Source organism: Bombus affinis, chromosome 16 (genome assembly GCF_024516045.1).
Source record: "Bombus affinis isolate iyBomAffi1 chromosome 16, iyBomAffi1.2, whole genome shotgun sequence".
NCBI classification, from domain to species: domain Eukaryota; kingdom Metazoa; phylum Arthropoda; class Insecta; order Hymenoptera; family Apidae; genus Bombus; species Bombus affinis.
In genome coordinates this window covers 5,213,496-5,235,620 of record NC_066359.1, presented here as the reverse complement: position 1 = coordinate 5,235,620, position 22,125 = coordinate 5,213,496, and the positions used below count along the sequence as shown (strand labels likewise).

General features: G+C 35.5%; 2 protein-coding genes and 1 long non-coding RNA gene across 5 annotated transcripts; 1 reads left to right on the top strand and 2 right to left on the bottom strand.

Annotated features, from left to right (window-relative positions):
* On the bottom strand, positions 1–16,977 carry LOC126925742 (midnolin homolog). Of its 3 annotated transcripts, XM_050741663.1 has the most exons (7): positions 16,692–16,977; positions 16,317–16,571; positions 15,771–16,247; positions 9,547–9,634; positions 3,647–4,711; positions 2,910–3,249; positions 1–2,328 (listed from the first exon to the last, which is right to left on the bottom strand). In XM_050741663.1, the coding sequence occupies exons 3-7, from the start codon at positions 16,217–16,219 to the stop codon at positions 2,072–2,074; spliced, it is 2,199 nt and encodes a 732-aa protein (XP_050597620.1). In that variant the 5' UTR covers positions 16,220–16,247; positions 16,317–16,571; positions 16,692–16,977; the 3' UTR covers positions 1–2,071. The 3 variants fall into 3 exon arrangements, with proteins under 3 accessions (XP_050597620.1, XP_050597618.1, XP_050597619.1); XM_050741661.1 differs by having other exon boundaries at positions 15,771–16,571; positions 16,692–16,976; XM_050741662.1 differs by having other exon boundaries at positions 3,677–4,711; positions 15,771–16,571; positions 16,692–16,973.
* LOC126925828 (uncharacterized) lies at positions 8,566–9,905 on the top strand. Its single transcript, XR_007714121.1, has 2 exons — positions 8,566–8,853; positions 9,012–9,905. It is a non-coding gene; the product is annotated as an uncharacterized LOC126925828 (long non-coding RNA).
* Positions 16,978–17,483: 506 nt separating the features above from the next.
* On the bottom strand, positions 17,484–22,121 carry LOC126925745 (ATP-binding cassette sub-family D member 3). The gene is made up of 12 exons (XM_050741667.1): positions 21,808–22,121; positions 21,689–21,731; positions 20,945–21,135; positions 20,795–20,864; positions 20,549–20,646; positions 20,236–20,416; positions 19,951–20,163; positions 19,803–19,872; positions 19,253–19,725; positions 18,866–19,165; positions 18,629–18,790; positions 17,484–18,542 (listed from the first exon to the last, which is right to left on the bottom strand). Exons 1-12 carry the CDS (start codon positions 21,921–21,923, stop codon positions 18,465–18,467), a joined length of 1,995 nt encoding a protein of 664 aa, XP_050597624.1. The 5' UTR covers positions 21,924–22,121; the 3' UTR covers positions 17,484–18,464.
* Between the last annotated feature and the right edge of the window lie 4 nt (positions 22,122–22,125).

The following is a 22,125-nucleotide window of genomic DNA, read 5'->3' as shown; positions in this document are numbered from 1 at the left end:
TAACTTTAATCAATTTAATATTTTTCTTCTTCAAGGCTTTTCTTAAATCATATTTATATATAGTCTTACAAACTAAAACGAAACATATATTTCCAAAAAACACGTTTTAACTTAGAAATTAATAATAATCAATATAATAAATGTAGAACAAAACAGCATCGGCGATTCCTTTCCTTTTTTCTTTACACAGGCAATAAACAATGATAACAATAATAACAAACACTCAACAGATGATGCCACATTCAAACAAGACTTAAAGATGGACTTCGTTCATTTTTTTTCTTAGTTTAGCAAGCAATCTTATTTATTTTGGTACTCGATAAAATTCAATAATCATATGTTACAATATTGAGCCAGTTTTTAAAACTGTAGCGATAGTAATGATAATAATATAATAATAGTAATATTTTTTTCTCCTAAGTAACTTAAACGCAATACGCTATTCTTTATCAGATAATATTATATTATTTAGTACCTAGTGAAACTTAAATGAATTCTGGCCGGAGCCATGCGATAGGATTATCTAATTCTAACTATAGGACCATTTATCCACGTGCTTCGAGTTCTTTCTTCCTTTTCTTCCTTTCTTGTTTGTCGAGAGTGATGATATTTATGACGATACTTGAACAGTGTAAGCAATCAAGCTTACGAGTCGATATTTTCAAGTTAAAAATCCAGTCTATTCTCGTTTTTTTATATTCATCAGAACTGATATGAAATTATCGAAGTATGAACTAGTTGATCCATATTATACGTTAGATTTTATGTATACGTTAACTACGAGGAATCGATGTCACTTTCCAAAGATACTTTTCTATTTCACAGAGACATATAAATCAGAGAAAGAGCATTTTTTTCATTGTATGTTGAACTATTTCTAGCTATTCGTCGATAACGAGAAGTTTCTATGAATACACGGGTGACATCATATAAAGTGCACTTCTTGCATAAAGGTATATTTTGATACGGTTCAACCAGTTCATCGTCAGACGTAAATATGTTTTTGCCGAGAGAAAAAAAAAAAGAGAAAGAATTCTTCCTTCTTCTTGCACTAAGTTCCAAAGTTCTCGTGTTATTATGAGTAAACAGTTGTAACATTGCTTTTGTAACAGTCTTCCCTGCGATTCGTGAAAGTATGTGAGTTTAAAATTGTCTACTCGTGTCTACTAAATTTGAGTATACGCCGATGCCGACAGGAATTAATAATCAATGATCAAAGTGACGACCTTCTTTTTACTCCCCTAGATTTCTATCGACAAAATTCTTCTAACGAATTATTTTTCTTCCCCTTTATCCATAGAGAATTCCATAGTTCCATTCGTTTGTCGATTTTCTCTGTATGTGCTGGTCGCACTGTCAAGTGCAATTATTGTCAGCTACGATCGAGTCCTGAGTAATAGCCAAAACAATTCTTTAATACGGGTTAATTACTTTTTATCTCTTTCATCACTAATAAATATAGCATCAAACTTTCCAGCAGAGACGTACACATGTTTTCTGTGAAACTTCTATTTAATAATTTCTATACCGTGCCTAACATTGCACGTCCTTCCATTATACAATATTGCTAAGTTTTTTCTTTCGTTTGAGTTTCGCCATTGACAGGATTCTTTTAAAAGTTCAAATATTTCGATAGCATATTTGGACTGGAGGTACGTGTATTATAGGCAATACTGAAAATTATGCATGTAGAATGTCACACGTGCACAACTATAGCATACAGCTTTCCCCAACGGTCTCTCAGTTTTCATTGCAGTATTTCATTTATACCGCGAAGATGATCACGGTACTTCCAATCCGTCCAATCCGTCCAATCCGTCGTTTCGTTTTGAACGCATTTAAAATAACTCGAGATATTTCATCTTTTTTTCTCTGTCGCGTAAACAAAAAGAGTAAACTTTCGCTAATGTGGTACGTGTGTTGAAACGGAAATTCTTCCTGGCGAAAGGAAGCGTATACGCGGTGAGAAGTGATAGTTTTGCCCACTTATCCTTGAATAAATCAGTGCGCTAGTTAAAAACTGAATTTGCATTATACAATTACTACTCTTCGTATTGATCGATTGACAGGTTCAAGCTACGACCGGTTCAGGACTGCAAGGTTGCAGCTCGGGTTCGTTTTGAGGTTCTGTTGTATTTGCGGTGGCGGTACTGGCCGTGTTTGGATCATGATTTGGATCTGGATCTGGTGTTACCGCCGCCCACTGTGTAGTATATGGTGCAGCTCCTGCCTGCCTTCTGGCTTTTCTCTTTGCACGTCGTTGTTCCATCACTAAGCGCAGACGTCTCATCTTTCCCTTAGTTGCTTCATTCTCCTTTGACAGTTCCTCTATAATTATAAATAATTAAGTTACAGATCTACTTTTCCTTATTGTGTTATAGTCGATTTGTTTACCCTTTGAGTGTTTAGTAAAATAATTAGATATAATTGAGAAAGATATTAATTTTTATAATACAATTATTTTTAATATTTTTGAATTAATATTTTTAAATATAGAATTTATGCTTTAATTTCTCTTAGACAGACGAATCAGTAAGTATTTCTTGATATTGAGTTTCTGAGGTTACACTTTTGCTGAGAAACAACAAAGATTATACACAGATGCAATAATGGATTTACAATTTAATAATTTTATTAATTTTCATTTTAATAATGAAATTATTGAACAAAATTGTATTATTGCAAGATGTCAGAACAAAATTTATAATTTATGCTAATAAATGTTTAAACCTTATTTGATAACCCAATATTTCAATATTTACATATTTCTCTTTCCTCAGTTTAATAGTAAGATTTCTATAAAATATTTTTGCATGAAACACAAAAATTCATGCGCTTCTGCATATTTCATATGTTCATACTACATATGGATTAAACACTCAAAGGGTTAAGCTGGATTTCTAGAGTACCAGTAGAGTAACCAGGATTTGACGAATCATGACAACCAACAATGGGTGTTGGGGCACCATTTATAGTGGTTGTCGTTCCAGTTGAGGACGGAGAAGTTGAAGACTGCTGGCGATTGCTAGAGTGCCTGTGATGGTGCCTATAATGACCTGCAGTAGCAGCTGGTGTGGCACATAGCAAATCATTAAGAATGTGAATGATGGTACTTATATCTCTTTTAGGACGCCCGTGTCTATCTTGAAGAGCTGGATTTAAGGTCCCACTAAATGTACCAGAGTATACACCCTTTCCATGATGATGCATACTCTCTATTATTGCACCTTGTCTGCGTCTTGCATTTTCCTATGTCCCAAAAATTGTATGTGGTTACTCACTGTATTAATAATTTAATAAAAAATATTAATATTAATGTCACTGTGTGTTTCACATTACTTAGAATTTACACTGTATGCATTCGATTACAAAAAGACCATAGAATCACAAAGATAGAAAGAAAAATTGATATTCTTCTAATCACAAAATAAACAAAGCAAGAAGAAAACACATTTAAGAACCTAAGAGAGCCTCTAAAAAATGCGCTTTATAATATATTTTTTATATTTATTATTATTTAAAAAAACACAAAGACGTTTGGTGGTTTATTTTTTCACATCTCTTAAGATCTTAACAAACACACAGCGCTAACGTATATACGAAATAGTGGTACACAGGGGGAACTGGCATCGGTAACAATGTATACCTCTGCGAGGTCGACCCGCGAGGTGAGTACCTCAGAGGAGAGCTGCTTAAGTTTCTGCGTCAAGTTACGAGAAGCTTCAGCTAGCGCCCTGGTGTCCAAGGTTGCGGCCTTGGAATTCTGCTCAGCCAACGAAGAGGTAGGACTCTGAGGACTAGCATCCCCATCCACAGCATTACTCCTGGTGGAATCTGTACTGTTAGCGGATTGTTGGCCATGGTGGTGAGCGGTGCAGAGTTTCTTTCTTGGCGGGGTTATGTCGTAGGGCACTGATTCCATGCATCCATGTCCAGTAGAGGTAGATTGTTGTAGGTGGTCCACGGAAGATGAAGAGGAGGAAGGTTGAGAACTGTTGGGCGAATTGATGGATTTGTTTCTTGAGTGGTGATGATGATGATGGTGGTGATGATGGTGATGGTGGTGATTGTGATGATGGTGGTGATGATGGTGGTATAGAAGGCAAGATTGACAAGCATTGGAGTTCCCATTAGGTGACACTGAGCCGTGGCTGCTGCTAGTTCGAGCGGCTGGCGTTTGGCTAGCACAGAAGGACGAATGTGATGAACTCGGCGAGTAGGAGGATGAGGATGAGACTGAGGAGGCAGTTGTGGTGCGGCTTGAACAGACTGGACTGGTTGTCGTAGTGGCTGTCGAGAGGCTGGTACTGCAGCTAGCTGCTGCGTGTAACGCCGAAGCCAGACTGCTTATCAAAGAAGATGTCCTCGCAGCCGCGGCTCCATTTTGTAACTTAGCAGAGGCGCTGCTGGTCGAACGTGCAGCCAATACAGTGGACCGCCTACTTTGCAGGGAAGTTGATACGTGGCTAGTGGGTAAATTAGACCCGTTCGAACTATTTCCACCGATAGTTAACCCAGTGGTATTGCTGGTCGCCTGATTGGCCGTTGGCGAGGCCGGAGTCACTGTAGATAGTTGTAGCTGTATCAGCATCATGTGATCCCCTAGTCGCATTGTGAGATTCAGGGGAGCCTTGCCGGACAGAAAATCGTTCACCTGAGAATCGTTCAAACTCTCCAACGCTTGCATCACGCTCTGCTCCGGTCGTTGTGCCTGAAAATATATAATATGTCTTAATCAAAATCTAGCGCATAATTCAATTTTTACTAATTCATCCCATTCCATTAATCTAAGAACGAAATTGCAATATATGGACAGTTATTTCCATTGTCACAATATTGTCGGATGACCTAATACATACTTCTTACAGAAAGAAAAAAACTGACTAGAAATGTAAGACAGCCGATAAAAATGCGTGACACGATTCGATCAAGTGTTTACCGCTAAACGGCGTTTAAATACTTTTACAGGATAAAAGGCAACAGTCGGAGAGCCGAGATGGAAGCCGTACACGACCAAGAACTCATTGCAGATTAGCCAATTCCACTCTACCAATTTTATGGCTCTGGTATTAGCAGTCAAATATCTGTATCAGTTGCTTTCTACATCCTATAACCATAACCATGTATAACCATCATCAAACAACTTTGATCTTATAGACCAAAAAATCTTTTACATAATATAATTTGGAATATATACGACTATACGCTCTTGCACGAGTCCAACTATTGAAAAATCGTGGCAGAATTAAAAGAGACCGCTGGTAAAGTGGCCTACGAAGTGAAATGCTAATATATCATAACGCTGGTATCGCCTATTCATTCAGGCAAAAGATGAGGTTGAATCGATGAGCTCACGACAAGAGATGGAAACGCGAGAAGACCTGCAGAAGAGAGGAAACCTCGCGGAACCGAGGCTCAGACCCTAGACGGCACAGCTAGGCATCCCTCGGTACACCTAACGGACTTCCTTTCACTGACGGTCATCGTATATTCGGTAATTCGATTTACATTCGTTTTACGGGAAATCTGAACTTCGATGAATGGACCCTGCGTCATCTCAACCACGTAATGTTTCTCTCTTTCTCCGAAACTTCCACAAAACTTGCCAGTTCCCATTAGTTCGAAGCTGATCAAATAAAACAGATTAATACTATATCAATAATTTTTTAACCAATTAGATTCAATTAGCGAATCATATAGTAATTTATTATTGATTCAATTTATATATTTAATCATCTCCATTCCTTATTTTTTCCATAATTATTATTAGTGACTTTATAAAATAGATAGCTTTCATGTTTCAACTATAAAAGATTCACGAATTATTATTAAAGGATCGCAGGGATTCCCATGGATTTTCGTTGCAATTACTACAGGTCAGAGAACCCCTGTCAATGCCACGGAGCACTGTGAGTGCCGCAACGACCGTCGACGAAGCCAGTGGCGCCACACTCGAAGCGCAACCTGCTATCAAGCCAGGAACGTACACCATGAATCGTAAATATCCGTGTGTCTGACGTCTCTCCGCCGGAGTCTGGTTCTACCCCACCATGCGTTGTGTTGCTCAGGCATGTCTGCGGTGGTGGTGAGTCGTATCGCAGGATAAGGAAAAAGTATTTACATTTCGAAAAGAGAACTTTGGGTTGCAACAGCCGATGGTAGGGGTATCGTTGCACGAGGAACGCTTACGATTTATGATTTACGTACCATGTGTCAACCAGAGATACTGCCAGAAATTCTTAATACGACATAAATGACAAATTACGTTAATACCAGCGTCCCTAGTTGTAACGTCCGCACTTTACGCGTGTAGATAGATCTTAACCGCTTCTGAATGCGTCTTATGTAGAATCTATCAGAAGATGATATATTACTGAGCAATGCTACATTGTAGCCAATTGTTGAATATTGGGTTGTTCTTAAAGTTCATAGTGATTATATAAATGCTACTTCTAATTTGAATACTAAAGAGAACTGAGGAGAAATATCGAGGATCGTTAATAAAACAGGTTTCTGTTTTTACCAAGATAGTGTTGAACGTCATATACCTAAAAAATTTTGAATCGTAGCCGAAACATTTTGTTCTATCCATCAGTCACTGAATATAGTACACCTTCATTATTATTTATCCTAATCTTTACAAAGTTATTAGCGCAACATAAACAAGAAATAAAATATTGTAAAAGCTTGCGAAAGCTATTCAAAGAAATTCTACATAAATGTTTCTTTACTTTCACTAGGAACTTCTTAAACAACCTAATATTTTGAACCTTACAAAGCAACTGGAATATGGTTGCTTTCCCCTAACCTTGAGAATTTGCCTTTCCTTTGGTACATGTTTGAACCATCTGGAGATGGCAACTAAAATAGGAACTCTCACTCGTTACGACTTTCCAAAACACTCATCCAGAATTTCTCTACAATATGGTATAGACTTTAACAAAGGAGATTCATTTTATAACATTCTGCGTTCCAAGTATCACATTGCGGTTAGACTATCGGCGACTGGAAGATAAAAAGTCGCGTCGCAATGCGACCTTATGACTCTTCTTTCTATCTCATTGAAAGAAACGAAGGAAGAACAAATATGACATCATCGCATTCTTACGGTTTTCGTTATTCAAAGCGGTACAATTTGGTTTAAGACATGACAGTGTAATCAGCTGTCTTCACCTTCGCTTAAGAATGTCTGCGATTATTAAATTGAGCCAGCTGCAGAAACGATACATTAACCTGGTCCTAGCGCGTTGTCCAATTATCATTTAACGCCCTTTGGATATGTTCTTCTGGAAATAACGCGGAAACATCAGAGAAGCTCTGCTCTGTTCTGCAGAATTTCCACGGTCGATCAATAAAACTTCTCCACTAGCCAAGTAGATATTACCGGAGTCCCCTATCAAACTTTCAACCTGTCTAAAGAAGTCTCATTCCAGTACTACTATGCAGGAGTCTGTAACAAGTATGGCTATACATACGTTCTTACATTTCATGATCGATATCGGCTTTCATTCTCTAGCTCAGGAGTTTACATATGTATACATATATTCTCCCAAGTTACTAATTTTCACTAAAACACGAATATATTCTATTTGGTGAATACAACGTTTTTAATCTCAGAGGTTGAGAACCCTCAATACATAGCACCGGTTTTTTTCAAATAAAGGTCAAGAACCACCGCTACGTGCTCATGAATGAACAGTTAACGTAGTACTACGTTTTTACAGGTGCAACCATACAGAGCTATGTTCCTCCATACTCCTAGAGAGCCAATATATACGAAGAATACCATATATGGTATTCTATAGACAAAGAATACTACATATATAAGAGCAAAACTACAATGGTTACAAGAAGTACTTATAAGCACCCTTATTTTCCAATAAAGCGTTTGCTTATCAAGTTCCACATTTTATTATCACAGTATTAAATTTTTGTAATCAAATGAAAATAATATACAAATAACATGAAATTTAATACATTTAAACTTAATGAATTAGCATATAAATACTATAATTAATACAATGGTGTGCAAATACCTTTTGTAGTCATTATATATAAACAAAGAATAAATATTGGATCGGTCGAAAATTTCATAGCGTTTTTATCATGAATTCCTATCAAATAATAAAACGTTCGAGCAAATACTAGAAAGAAAACATATTAATGTCTTAAAATGTTTTATACGATACATATAATACACACATAAAAGTGTTTTTACGGGTTGAAGTTACAGATGAGAAAATTGAATTCTAGATAGATCTTTCTTTATTTCTGACTACCAATTTTCTAAACAACCTAATGTAAGGTGCGTGTCGATCCGAAGAGCCAGAGGAGAGCCGATTAGGCTGGCCAACTATGTTGTGCGAAACCGGCGTATGTCTCGCCCCGTTTCTTCGTAACCACCCACGAAAGAACGTCGGGCGTGTATAGAGTCGCTGTAGCAGTGATCGTGGTCGCGAAGCATAGCTACACACATATACACACCCTACACACGAGTATACTTTAAAATTGACTGCGGGTGACCGAGACTCGAGCGGGCGGTCCCCTTGACAGCCATGCGAACGAGTCTCGGTCGCGATAAGGACCCGTGTGCCAGCGCTGTTGCCAGTGCCTCGAGCACAGGCCTAGAGAGACTATTTCAATGAGAGAGAAAGACCGTGTATCCTTTGTGTATGCGCGTGCACTCGGTGTATGCACGGGCCAGCTTCGTTTTTATTGATTCAAACCGAATAACCTAGCGGAGATGGTTAGCTTGATTCTTCTGATTTCGTTCTCATGGAACATCGACCAAAAGAAATCTAAAAAGCCTTCGTCTTCTTTTCACGAATGTGGGATGATGTTGGAAACAGGACGGTAGGAACTGTAAGATGCATGGACAATTATGTGGAAATCATTTAAAATATAGGATTGAGTAAATGATTTAACGTTATAGAATAATCAAATTACAATAAGATAAAAATAAAGGTTCTGGTTTGGAAGTACTGCTCAGTTATAAAAAGGAATAATTACAGAAACTTTGTGACCAATGGAAATACCTCTAAGGTATCACGATAATAGAAGGATGATACAAGATGAACGAAGAAAAATATGACGCAATAGTACTGGAAAATAAAGCACTGACGATACGGTGGCCGAGAAACCAAGTGACCCAATGATACACGAACCAAGTTAACGGCGTTTATCCGGATCACAATTCCACACATGTTTTCTGTCTTTCGTGGGAACTCTTCTTCTATGAATTCTTTGTAGAGCGAAAAATAAGCAACATTTAAAAGAAAAGAAATCCCATGAGATTCGACTTCTGTTGAGAAATAATTTCATACAGCTTAGACCCTAAAGCTTACTCTTCCATTCGTAATTGACAATGGTAGTGATTAATAATCCATTTATTTCATAGAAACTATGTTTTATGATCTTTTGAGACCATAATTACTTTCTGCATTATAAAAAGCAGGAATTGAATTTACATTGACATAACAAGTTGGTCTATAGTAATTTAGGTAGTTCTATTAGGTTTTTATCGCTAAAAATATGCAATTGACTTACCAATAGGCCGGTTTCCACGCTCGGCAGCAGCGTAAGCCGACTGCCATCTTGTAAACGATTTTCCTCTAGCGTTCCCTCACGCAATTGTCTGAAACACACAAATTTCCAGTTAAATTTGTCATTGAAACTTTACGCTAATGAAATCAGTTCCAAAATTGTTATACATTAAGGGTAACATATGAATATTACAAAATAGTTTTATTCAGAAAATTAAAATTCAATATTTTAGCTCATTAGAAAAGAAAAAACATTTAATAAATCTAACTGTAGTGTTCATAAATTGACATTTATATCTTATAGTATATATTATATTTAGTTATTATAAAGAAGAATGATTAATAAAATATTAATTATTTTTATCTGTGTTTTAGTTCAATACAGAGTGGACGTTCTTTGTTTTTATCTAGTCCACCAAATCCTTAATATTATCTTATGGAGACACTTTAATTTAAAAATAACATTGTAATTATTGTGACTTGATCCTGGTAGTTTAACAGTCCCAATTCTCACAAATAAAATGTGTTATAAGATGGAAAATCACGAAAAATGGGCACTCCTCGTTTTTCCCCTTAATCTCCATATGTTGTTTTGCAGTACACTGCCTGATAATTGCGGGCAATTCCAACACTGAGGCGTTACCCTTATCGCAGGCAGTATGATGCAGTCATTTTTACTATTGTGACCTCTCATAACTAACTTTATCTCTGCCCATGGTCAAAGTTATATTTCATCGAAAACTGCTTGTAAGAACATATCGCTAATTACATGTAATTACTGTCATAGAAACATCTATTTATTTTTTATGTAAGATCTACGAATAAGCGAATGTGTAATCAATTATGATAATCAGTAGAAACTTCAATACCACGCAAAATTACATAAATTGTAGGCGTCAATGCTTTAAAAATCTCTGTGACATTAGCGTTAATCATCATGCTGAAAGGGACAAGAAAATGATAACACAGCGGCAAGATTCGAGAGATTAGACAATACGATAAGTTGCTCTATCGCCACAACAGACATCGAATGAAGCCGCAAATAGCGCACAGGGAATTGATATCGACTGGCAATGTCGCGAACCGCAAAAAACACTGTGCAACTCCTTCCGCAAAATGTTTATACCTATAACACATTATTCCTATATTTCGTATAATTAGAATTGGAATTTTCCATGATTATATATAAATTTTCATAATTATATTCCATAATTAACTACATATATATATGTATATATATATAAAATCTAGCTTAACCTATAATCTTTACAAAAAATATATATATTAAACATTATAGGTTAAGCTAGATTATATACTGTAGAATAGCTATAATTAGAATATTGATGACTCATTTCTATTGCAGATAACGTACAAAAGAAAGATATAGAAATTTGCCTCATTCGTTCATTAAAACACACCTTGTAACATGCGCAAGTGTCTAAGTATGTATTAACACCTAGACCTTCCAACTAGTATTATTGAATTATAGATGACTATAATAATCTTATGTTAGGTTACTAAAATTTAGGATATTTCATTTTATATAGAGATTTATATAGAAACAGATCAATAATAAAATTACATTAAGTTAAAAATTTCAAAATTAAGTAATCTACTCTAACCACAGTTAATTCCTAACCACATTTTCACCTTTTAAATGAACTGAATTGAAGTTGAATTATAGGATTTTTGTTTCCAGTTGTGTTCTCAGATGGAAATGAGGTAGATTTAGGGAATTTTTTAAGACTTAACTGACAACAAAGACCAGGTCAACGTTACGCCATTGTTACGTCCAGAAGCGGCACCGGGATTATACAACGCGGGGTAACGCCCGATTGAAATTTATTAGCTATGCTTCTTCTAATAAGGAGATAGATTGTTCGGAAGACGTATTTTCAAGCAGCGTTCCTTATTATCGTTATAACATGGCGAAACGTATGTATTTACGTTCGAAAGTATTAACTAGTCACTGAAATGATTGCGAAAATACCAACATTCCTTCGTCAGCGTTCGTATAATTGACTTCAATTCTGCAAATGCATATACATTCCACGAACTCGTTCGGTACTACCTCCGCAAAGAATCCACTATCAATTAGAGAGACTTAAGGCAAACCTCAATTTTTTTAAATATACTTTAGAGTTTGGAAGATCCAAATATCAAAGCCTAAGGTGCATCTTCATACTGCAATTAGATTATTCCTTATATGTTACACAAGTTGTATTAAGAATTATACCTGTAGTCTTCTGCACAATAATTTGACTAATAATATTGACGAATCGACAAGTTACAAATTGTAGGTTACGGATTTATGTTAACAATTTCCCAATTTTATATCAAATAAGGTAATCAGGGAGAAACTAAACAACGGGAAACTGTTTCGTTATCAAATTCGTTACTACTGTGCAAAATAAATTTATTGACGTTAATAACCTACAATTTGTAACTTGTAAAATTTCGTTAATAATAATTAGACCGAGGAGTTTTATGTACTTATAGGAAATTTGAAAATGCAAAATTGCACAAAATGTACATAATATGAAAAAATATATAAAACACCTAAAGTATACTGCTTTCTATAATAAAGCAATTTTTACTAAGATTATACTTTGTTAATTATATTCTCAGATATGAATTTGTATAAAAATCTGCAATCTAATAGTAATATTAATTCAATTATGCAAGAAGGATCTAGCATGCATTCTTAAATAAATAAAAAAGGATTTCTTATTCATAAATTGATTTAGAGCAGAGACATCTATCGATTGATCAGCATTAAAAGAGGAAGTATGAGGGTGGCGGATATTCGCGACCCTGGCGCCACTTGCGCGGACTCCAACGGGCTTAACGGTTTTTCTGAAGATCCTGGTAGGATCAAGTCTTTGACCTGTATATGTTTCTACGATCATCTCGGATAAGTATGTACCCTCTTTTTCAAAAACTATTACTATTATTGAAGCCCCAAAAACCTAAACTTATTCTTTCACGAAAACCAGATATCAATTCTTTGATTTGAATTCTAACTGACAAAGTACTGGAACGTACATATTTGAAACAATGAACATATGACTGGGAGGAAGTTTTACGACATAGATATGTCTTCTGAGAAGCTTTATCGGTTTCGGATGAGTCGACAAAAAACAGAATCGAATTGTTTGTTTGAATGGATAAGCATACACAGACGGTTACAATTCGCATGATAAATAAGTCGTTCATAGGATAAAGTGGATAACTCCACTATTTTAAAATTTTTGAGATTTTAATGCCAAAGTATTTGATTGGTGCTTTAGATTGCGGATTTTTATACATTATATTTTTGGGAATATGATCAAAAACCCAGACTCGATAGACAACTGTTTTACCTACCAAATGTTATACAAAGAACTATATTTTAGATATCTTATATATTTTTTCATATTATGTGTATTTTGTGCAAATTTCTTGTAGATGCATAAAAATCTACAGCTTATTTATATTGTGTAATTTATCAATTTTGTCTAATTTGTGTTTAGTGGCGTTAACTGCCTTGACAAATAAGCGGTTCAAATAATAAATGCAGCATCCACAATGATCAGCAATGTATGTACACAAAATATAATTAGAAAAACCAAATGAGCTATATTTCCAGTATGGACCTCTATGAATGAAAAAGAGAAAAGCGTGCTACGTGAATGGCGCTAAGAATAAACTACGTCTAAATTCGAACATATATAAATACATAAAGTAAAGGAATACTAAGAACATTCTTATCGCTAATGTGATAAATATTGTTTTCTCCTTGGTTACTCTCTAAGGTCATGAAACCTATTTGTAATGATACCGTTGTCCACTATCATTTCTCTTACTAATTACAAAATCGCAATTAATTATACATTTCTTTTATAGTAACGGTAAAAAATTCTTAAATGAATAGTAGTCGATGATAAAAATAATTGGATGGAAAAGTTTACTCCTTGTTTGTGCAACGAGGATGAGTAACAGGTATGAGACTCTCGATGACACATGCTTAATCGTGGCACAAAACGGTTAAGGTAAGGTTGCATTACACCTTGTTTTTTACATGATCCAAGTCGCAACCAGAAGATATATGTATTATCTTTTAGATAGAAAATCTATTCACAAACTTAAAAATAATATTATTTGTGATAAAGATTATAAATCTTCAACAACCATATAGAACAAAAACACAAGAAAATTTGTAAAATAATGAAAAGCAAATTTGATGAAAAGAGGAGTACACAAGCACTAACCAATTCTGACAGTTTCACAGGGAAAATAACGCTAATACGGGCAAATTAAAATCGTCGGTCCATTCTGTATTTAATGCGATACGCATGAACTGAAGATGCAGTAGAATGAAACAGAAAGAGACAAATAGGACGCACACGGCAAACGGGCTAACAATGTGCACGTGTCGCATTTACACCGACGGGAGAAGCGAGAGAGCACACACATTAACTACGTAGCGAAGAACCGGCGTGTGCTACCTGCGCCTGAAACTGGCCTGGCAGGCACAAGGGAACGAATAGCGATGGGTATTCTGTTTCTCATCGATGCAACTCTTGAAAAAGACACGATACTTTCGTTGGAAACGCTCAATTGTTTTACACGCAATTACAATTATATTTAATCTTGCTGTTCTCCTCACACCTTCCTTAGATATATATATATATATATATATATTAGAAATCTTTATTCATAATAAATGTGGAATATACAAAGCAATACCAAAATCAAATATTTAAGTAGTATCTATACTTTAATAATATTTATTGAAATATATATATATATATGTACCTGAAGAGAACAAGATTAAAATCAGGGAATTTCCAAAACTTACATCTTGTAAGCTACTAACTCAATACAGATTTTCAATTATTCAGTAATTTAAATTCGAATTTACAATATATGACTTTTCAAGGCCCTTTGTGATTTCCTAGAGTTAGAGATGCAACTGAAGAAAAAATTTAACGACAATTGCTATATAAAATCGAGATGTGAGAAATGGAAAGAAAAAGGGAAGAGGCAACTCAAGAAGAGGAATAAACAGAAAGAGAGAAAATTCCAGCGATATGTTGCGTACGGGAATAGCCAATCCTGTCGTCTTTTCCATCCGACTGTTTCTCTTTCTTCTTCTACCTCTCACTGCAGAGGGCTGTCACCGTTCCACTTTACGAGAACGCGATTCCCGAGATATTCTACCTACTACACCACCTCCACCTCCTCCTACTTCGAGTCTATGGTATGCCAACCTTCCTCTCCACCATGTTTCTCTTGCGTGCTTGCACGAAGGAGGAGGATCAGTCCGAGCGGCGGCCCCCACGACGCCTACGAGTATTATGCCCACTCTCTCTTTTTCGTTCAGAGCATCAATGCTGTTTTCGTTCTTCCTCTCGCACTTTTCAACCAACAATATCGTGTGCAGTAGTGTGTACACGTTCACCTACCATTTCTTTCTTTTTTCTTTTCTTTTTCCTATGAGGGGTCGTCTACACCTAATTTTCCCTTCGAAATCAAATCGTGAGAAAAATTACCCGAAATCAATCGTCTGTTCCATCGATTTATCGGTAATTTCAAAGCATGTGATCGGAATATTTCTTATATTATAATAAATAGAATATATAATATTCTACCAATTTATAATTAATATAACGTTTAAACCTATTATTTATGACAAACAGGTCACGATTCAAAACGATAGTAACACGTATTATGTGTACATACAATACTGCCTTGGTAACTGGTCAGCTATCAAGGGAGGAGTTTACATGAACAAAAAAAATTCTGCCTCAGCGTGAAATGAACAGAGACACAGTCACTGATACCCGATACCTATCTCAAGATATAGAGATTCTTTCTTGCAACAATTTACTTAAGGACAGTTAAATACCGAACACGCAAAAAAATGAAAGTTGTATGCGTGCAAAAGAAACGAAAGAGATAAATGTATAATGCTGAAGCTTCTCTTTACAAAGGCGTAAGGACTAGTGGGGAGAGTTACGGTCAATTACTAAAGTAAACTTTCGGCTGGTTAACAAAGTAGTATGTACTTTACATATGCTACTACCTCTAGAAGCCAAACTGATCACCTCCATTGCATTCAACCACCTAGTTACCAAAAAACAAAACATCAATCGCATACTCTGTTACTAAAATTACAAAATTCTCCAAAAATCATTTTGACTTCTAGGACTCTTACATGCACGTATACTCTTTCGATATACGAACCTTTCCCGATGTAGTAAACAAATACGTTCCTTTGCGACCTTCAACCTCTTCGAGATGATCTTCTTGAGGTTCTCGACGGTGTCCGTCCGGTCGACCGTAAGGTCGAATTGCCCACCGGTAGTCGGCGTGATGCTGATGGTAATTTCGTCGGGCTCGAGGACGGTGGCAGCGACGCAGCCACACCCCGACTGCGGTGGCGGCGGCGGCGTAGAGGAGGCGGACGACGACAACGATGACGACGAAGACGATGAGGAGTTCGTAGGGAGTGGAGAAGTGGAGCCAGCCCTTATCGAGCCTTGACCGCAATATTCCGTTGACTGGTCGCTCTGCATCGTTGTAGAATACGTGGAAGAGGTGGTGGCTGTGCCTGACGACGCAGACGAAGAAGCGGTGATGTCGTCGGTGTCCCGTTGGGTCTTCGATCTTTCGTCGTTCTCACTACTGCCCATCGCCGTCACGTCCGACGGCGGACCCGTGCTACCGTCCATTCTGCCACGGCAACTAACGATACTGGTGGAACCGTATCGCCAACTTACGCGCACCTACCTCGTTCCAACCCACGTTCTCGCGTCCCGACAACTATGTAATGTGTATCATGCACCCGCACCTGCACCTGTGTCTCCCGGCGTCCTAGCTGTCCGAGACACACTCGTCCGCGTCGCACAACCGCAGTGTCGCCGAAGGTCCGGCCACAGTGTCTTCGGGAACGCGCACGCCACGAGGAACGACGAGGCGAAATACCAACCAACGTAGGGAGAGACGAGGATGGGAAGGGAGAGACGAACTGAGGTGGAGACCAATCTGAGAAAAAAGAAAAGGAAATTTATGAGATCCTTGAAATATCGTATATAGGACTTGTGATTATATATGTATATATGATTCTATATAGGGATCCCTAGGAATTAAAAAAAGTTTTCTTACTAGGTGGTATTTTAGTACATCGGTACTGGGAATTGTTCTTAGGAATTGTTGGACACATATATGATAAGGTTCTGTACTTTTGGTTCGTTTTTGTGTAACATAGATATGCCCTGTGCTGCCTGATTCTTTGTTCTTATCGCACACACACATATACACATCTGCACTAAAGACTAATTCCGTGTACAAACCCTGTGACCAGCCACTAGCAACTGAATAGCCAAAAGCCCAGACTTTTGCTAGCTTCCCAGACCGGGCCTAGCTTTTCCAACCGATCAACGGTCAACTAACATAGCAGCGCCATTCCGGAGAATGTACGAATGTCCCCAGAGCGGGATATTTGAATGGGGAAAGATGTTTAGTTTGTTGTTCATGCTTAAAGAATTTATTTAACCCATTAACGCATTGACTGCCATGTGAATGTTATGTATTATGCTTTAAAAGTCGCAGTAGATTGAAGTATATTATACTATAACATTGAATTTCTGCAAAATATTATATTGTATTTGCGCACCTTTTTTCTGAAATAATAAGTCATTTATATTGTTGAAAATTTGTTAATCCATAAAATTTATCTCATTTTAATCATTCTAAAAAATATGGTGGGTTACCGATAACCGCCATGACAGTCAAAGTGTAAGGTACTAAGCAATACCTTGTCAAATAAACACATAGGAATAGGAATTTATTTCATCTATTAAATATTATAATGTATACTTTTCTCCAGATACTTGATATCTTTTTACATATCATGTGCATTTTGCAAATTTTAGTTACAAAAAGAAATTCAAAGGATTTGTTAAATATGTTGTATCTTTTTATTGCTATTTCTTCCATCACCTAGATTTTACAACTTTATTGAGTTTGAGGAAATTGAAATATCTTATAGCACTTATAGCATGATAAACTACTTTTTTTTAAATTATAGGATTTCTTTTTATACCTCTGATTTATGGGTTGTATAATATGTGTACTTATTATTTTAATATATTCTTATGCTTTACTTTTATATATTACTTGTATATTTAGTATTCCAATACTCATAATGGATATTCAGAATCTGATATTAACGTAATACGATTTTCATCACCGAGTTTATTACACATTCTTATTGTCCAGCAATTCAATATAAGTTCTGGTAATGTTTATTTAATGTGATCTACACATAACAAATCATAATTATTTTTGATCTTTAAAGTATAAAACGATTTAAACTATAGCTTTATACACATATACATATACATTAGATTGTTTCTAATGCATATGTCACACATTTTAATATTTTATGATGTGGTGTAATCTTGAAAAACTAAGTATCAAAAATATGTTATTCCGATAGCTTAATGTTACACCTGAAAGATTTCTGTTCCCATAGCTTTCTTCTTTCTTCGCGACGTAGTATTGGAAGAACACATGTATCAAGACAGCACACGTTAATCATTCTTTTTAAACAAATCAATAGCATTAAGACCTAAATTGCAGTGTACGCTAATGTTCTTTCACACTATTCTACCAATTTCTTTTTACCTTTTTTGTTGTAAAAGACATTGATATAAAAATATTCAATATATAAAAATGTAGTATATAAAAATATACAGTATACAATAATGAAGTATTCGTGAATCTAGACGATTCTAATACAGAGATACATATAATACATATGTAGATGCGCTGTACACTGCATATTTATATTTAAATTATACGAAATTAGTTGAACAAAAAACAACAATCCCTTGCATTGTGGCAAGTATTATTAGATGCAAGGGTCATGAAAATTCACGACCCGAATTCTTCCGTATCCGGTTCGATAGCCTTGAATTCGTAATTTCCTCTTCCGTCCATTTGCAAATAATACTGAAAATAAACATAAATATAAATTGCACATAACATTAAATATAAATTAGGTAATTTTAAAATAACGAATGATTTTATTCTTAAACCTCGTGATGTTTCCAAAGGGATCGTCGATGCGAAACTGTGAACAGTGTAATATTTGCCTGTCTGCAATACATATACATCGAATCTTCGACATCAACGCTAACAGCGCTTGTACATTCGTCTAAAATTGCAAACTGTGGTTTATGATAAAATACTCGAGCCATCTGCAAGAATTCGCAACCAATATAATGCAAGTTCTATATTTTGTCATTTCTGTAATAGATGCTAAAATATCGTACTGCTATGCGCTGCTTTTCGCCACCCGACAAAACGTCCATCCAGTCAGCCACGACGTCCCAGCCTTGCCCCTCGCTATTTGTAAGATTTTCTCTCTCTAATAAATGGCCCAATTGAACCAGATCTAGCAACTTCTTTAAATCTTCGTCCGTCGTATGTCCACGTCTTATCATTTCTGTCTTTGTATGAGGATAAATTACTTGATCTCTCAAGGTACCCAGAGTCATGTAAGGACGCTGAGGTATATAGAATAATTTCCCTCGCGGAGGTTTGGTAACTGTCCCACTCCAAACTGGCCATAACTATGTTATCAATTTTCCATAATTCGAGATATGAATGAACATATGAAATAAGATTAAGCTGTTATTGAAAAAGTTATAACGACTTACTTCTCCGAGTATCCTAAACAAAGAACTTTTCCCGCATCCATTTGGACCACAAACTAATACATTCATTCCCGATTTCACTTCAAATGATAGTTCTTTGATAAGAATATCCCCGTTAGGAGTTACTAGAGGCACACCATCGAATCTTATGACATTATCTTTGTTCACTATTCTTCCTTCACCCGGACTTCCAATTGGTTCGTCTTTAAAATCGGAAATCATTATTCTTTCGTATTTTCCTGAATTTAGATCGTCTAGGACGACCTTTATTTCAGTCACTCTTGCAGTTAATCCTGCTAGTCGCGTCAGTTCTCTCCCGGCTAAAACTAATCTACCTATGGCTTCTGCCAATTTTATTAACATACGACCGTAAGTATAATAACTCTTAAAACGATGGTTAGGGGTTTCCGTGAGCGCAGAGTTTTCCATGAAGAAAGGTATACTTACTGCATAGAAACCGACCACAGTTCCCATATCTGAAATAAAGATCAAATTGAGAATTAGTAGCAATGAGCAATTAATTACATTGTTATATATATGAAGAATGTCTTACATTTGCCAACGAAATTATCAATTATTCCCATAAGAGTTTTAAACTCTTGACATTTACGAAGATGTGTCATCTGCAAAAGAAATATTGAAGTAGACTGTTAACTTGCGTGTAACAAGTAAATATTAAGTATATGTATTCTGTAACTTACAAGTTTATGAAAACTACTAAGAATAGTTAATTTTTCTCTGTTATTTCCTTGATAAAATGCAATTTCCTCAGAATTAGTGATTAACCTGGAATTAATATGACGGTATTCACCCTCGAGACGTTGTTCTTTAACTGTCATCTGCCCGATAGGTTTACGTAAATGAGTTATTACTACACCAGCAAAGATGAGATAGGAAAGCATGATTAATGGTGTCTGTAAAATAGATATATATTCTATTATTAATGTATTGTATCCCTACATCTATAAGACTTTTATCTCACATACTTCTCCACCAAGATTAGTTGTAAGTCTGTAGACGTAGATAGCAATATCCAATAAAGGTTTTGCAATATTACTGTACAGGTTCGTGCAACTTTCACAAAATTTATCAACATCAGTAGTTAAAAGTTGATCTGGATTTGCTATACGACTATCCAAATTGCTCATTTTATAATAAGTAAAGCCTCTACAAAAAAAGATTAAAGAATTTATAATTAATTTTCATCTATTATTCCTCATTCCAACAGCATTGATCATTATCAATGCCATACACTTCATTAAAATATATGTTATGGATAGGACAAGGAATTTGACTTACTTAAGGTACTGATCCAATAAATTTCGTGTGATATTTGTACGTAACCTCAACTTTGTTTCGTATGTACTATATTTCAGTACGTTGTTCACAACAGATATCTAAATAAATATAATCATGGAAGATTATATCAATAATTTCTTCCAATTGGTAAGAAAATAAAGCTGCTTGGCAGCCTGAATGAAAAGATTTCATTAGCAGCCTATGAAAGCAACTTCTAATTTTTTTACATTGGATCTATCCACTTACCACTGGTATTAAACACAAAAATCTTAACAGATTTCTTTTGAATGATGGCTTATCCATTCTAAGAATTGACCTAGAAAAGACAAACAAAAACTTAATAAATTTTCGTGCCATACTTTTAAATCAAGATTGAAAAGAAATATCAAAACGTACGCATCTACTGAAGTGATCATGTTTATCATCCAAAAATCACAGACAGATCTTATAGTAAGTGTCCCTGCGATAAGGAGAACAAAAGCCATTTCAAGGGATACCATTGAAGGTATACCAATTTTGAGCAATTGGTATAATTGTCTAAAGAATCTAACATTGACATGAGCTTTTGAACCTTTTGGTTTTTCCTCCTGCAAAAATTACTTCTCCAGTAACTCATGAAAATATTTGAACATTTATTGTTGCTAACTTTCATGTATATATTGTATAAAACATTTTAAAATTTCATTAGCACTATAAGGAGACATGACTATCATAATTATATTGATAAAATTTAAAATGGATCTGAGAATGTATACATAAGTTACATGATATTTACAATATACTTCGCAAAGATTATATAAAGTCATTATTCCCTACATTAATAAATAAACCGCAATATTTAGTGAGATCATCTTTAGCACTAATTGTATGTTTAAAATTACTAATCATACTTACTGTATATCAATTTTTCATTGAATGTACGTTTGTTATAAATGTTTTGTGACTTCTATATATATTTACGGATTGGTTTCAAATTTTACTATTATAATCACGATAGTTGTGTCTATCATAGCGCTAACGAAATTTAAAAAAATTTCATATAATGTATGTAATATAATCATAAAAATTTTCTGTGGTAAGTATTTGAATACTATCGTGAACTACTGTATGTACAATGATAAAAATCATTTTTTCTCTTACCTCTTTAATAACATACTGAATGTCATTAGTAGACCAGGCATTTCTGCGAGATAAAGTAAATGTTCAATATCACAACAGCAACCAACAATTGCATGTATACGTATGCACAGAGATTTTACCTGTATTTCGCGACCTGTTTCCGGTTTCTCTTTTTTAAGATCCATATTAACGCAGTTAAAGCACAAGCACCAGCTAACGTGCGTCTTGTAGCAAATTTGCTAAATATCGGTGCCATTCTTTTTACTATGAAAGATCAAAAATTCAGCTCCGTCTTCCGTGACGGCTACAAGCTATAACGCTACAACACTTCTACGTCTACTTTAAACACTGAGGTGAACAAGTAGTGGGGCGATGAATTAACTACATCGATAAACTTGCAAACTTTGGTCACTATGGCCTATCACACACATTGTTGATCCCATTCAATGTTGCATTTA

Coding starts and splice junctions, on each gene's coding strand:
- LOC126925742 (XM_050741661.1), bottom strand. CDS start 16,258: ATGGACGGTAGCACGGGTCCGCCGTCGGACGTGACGGCGATGGGCAGT. Junction 9,635..15,770: donor TGTTTACTACATCGGGAAAG/GTTCGTATATCG, acceptor TGTGTGTTTCAG/ACAATTGCGTGAGGGAACGC. Junction 4,712..9,546: donor GCGTGGAAACCGGCCTATTG/GTAAGTCAATTG, acceptor ATATATTTTCAG/GCACAACGACCGGAGCAGAG.
- LOC126925745 (XM_050741667.1), bottom strand. CDS start 21,923: ATGGCACCGATATTTAGCAAATTTGCTACAAGACGCACGTTAGCTGGT. Junction 20,647..20,794: donor TTTTGTGTTTAATACCAGTG/GTAAGTGGATAG, acceptor ATATTTATTTAG/ATATCTGTTGTGAACAACGT. Junction 18,791..18,865: donor GCGAAAAGCAGCGCATAGCA/GTACGATATTTT, acceptor GAATTCTTGCAG/ATGGCTCGAGTATTTTATCA.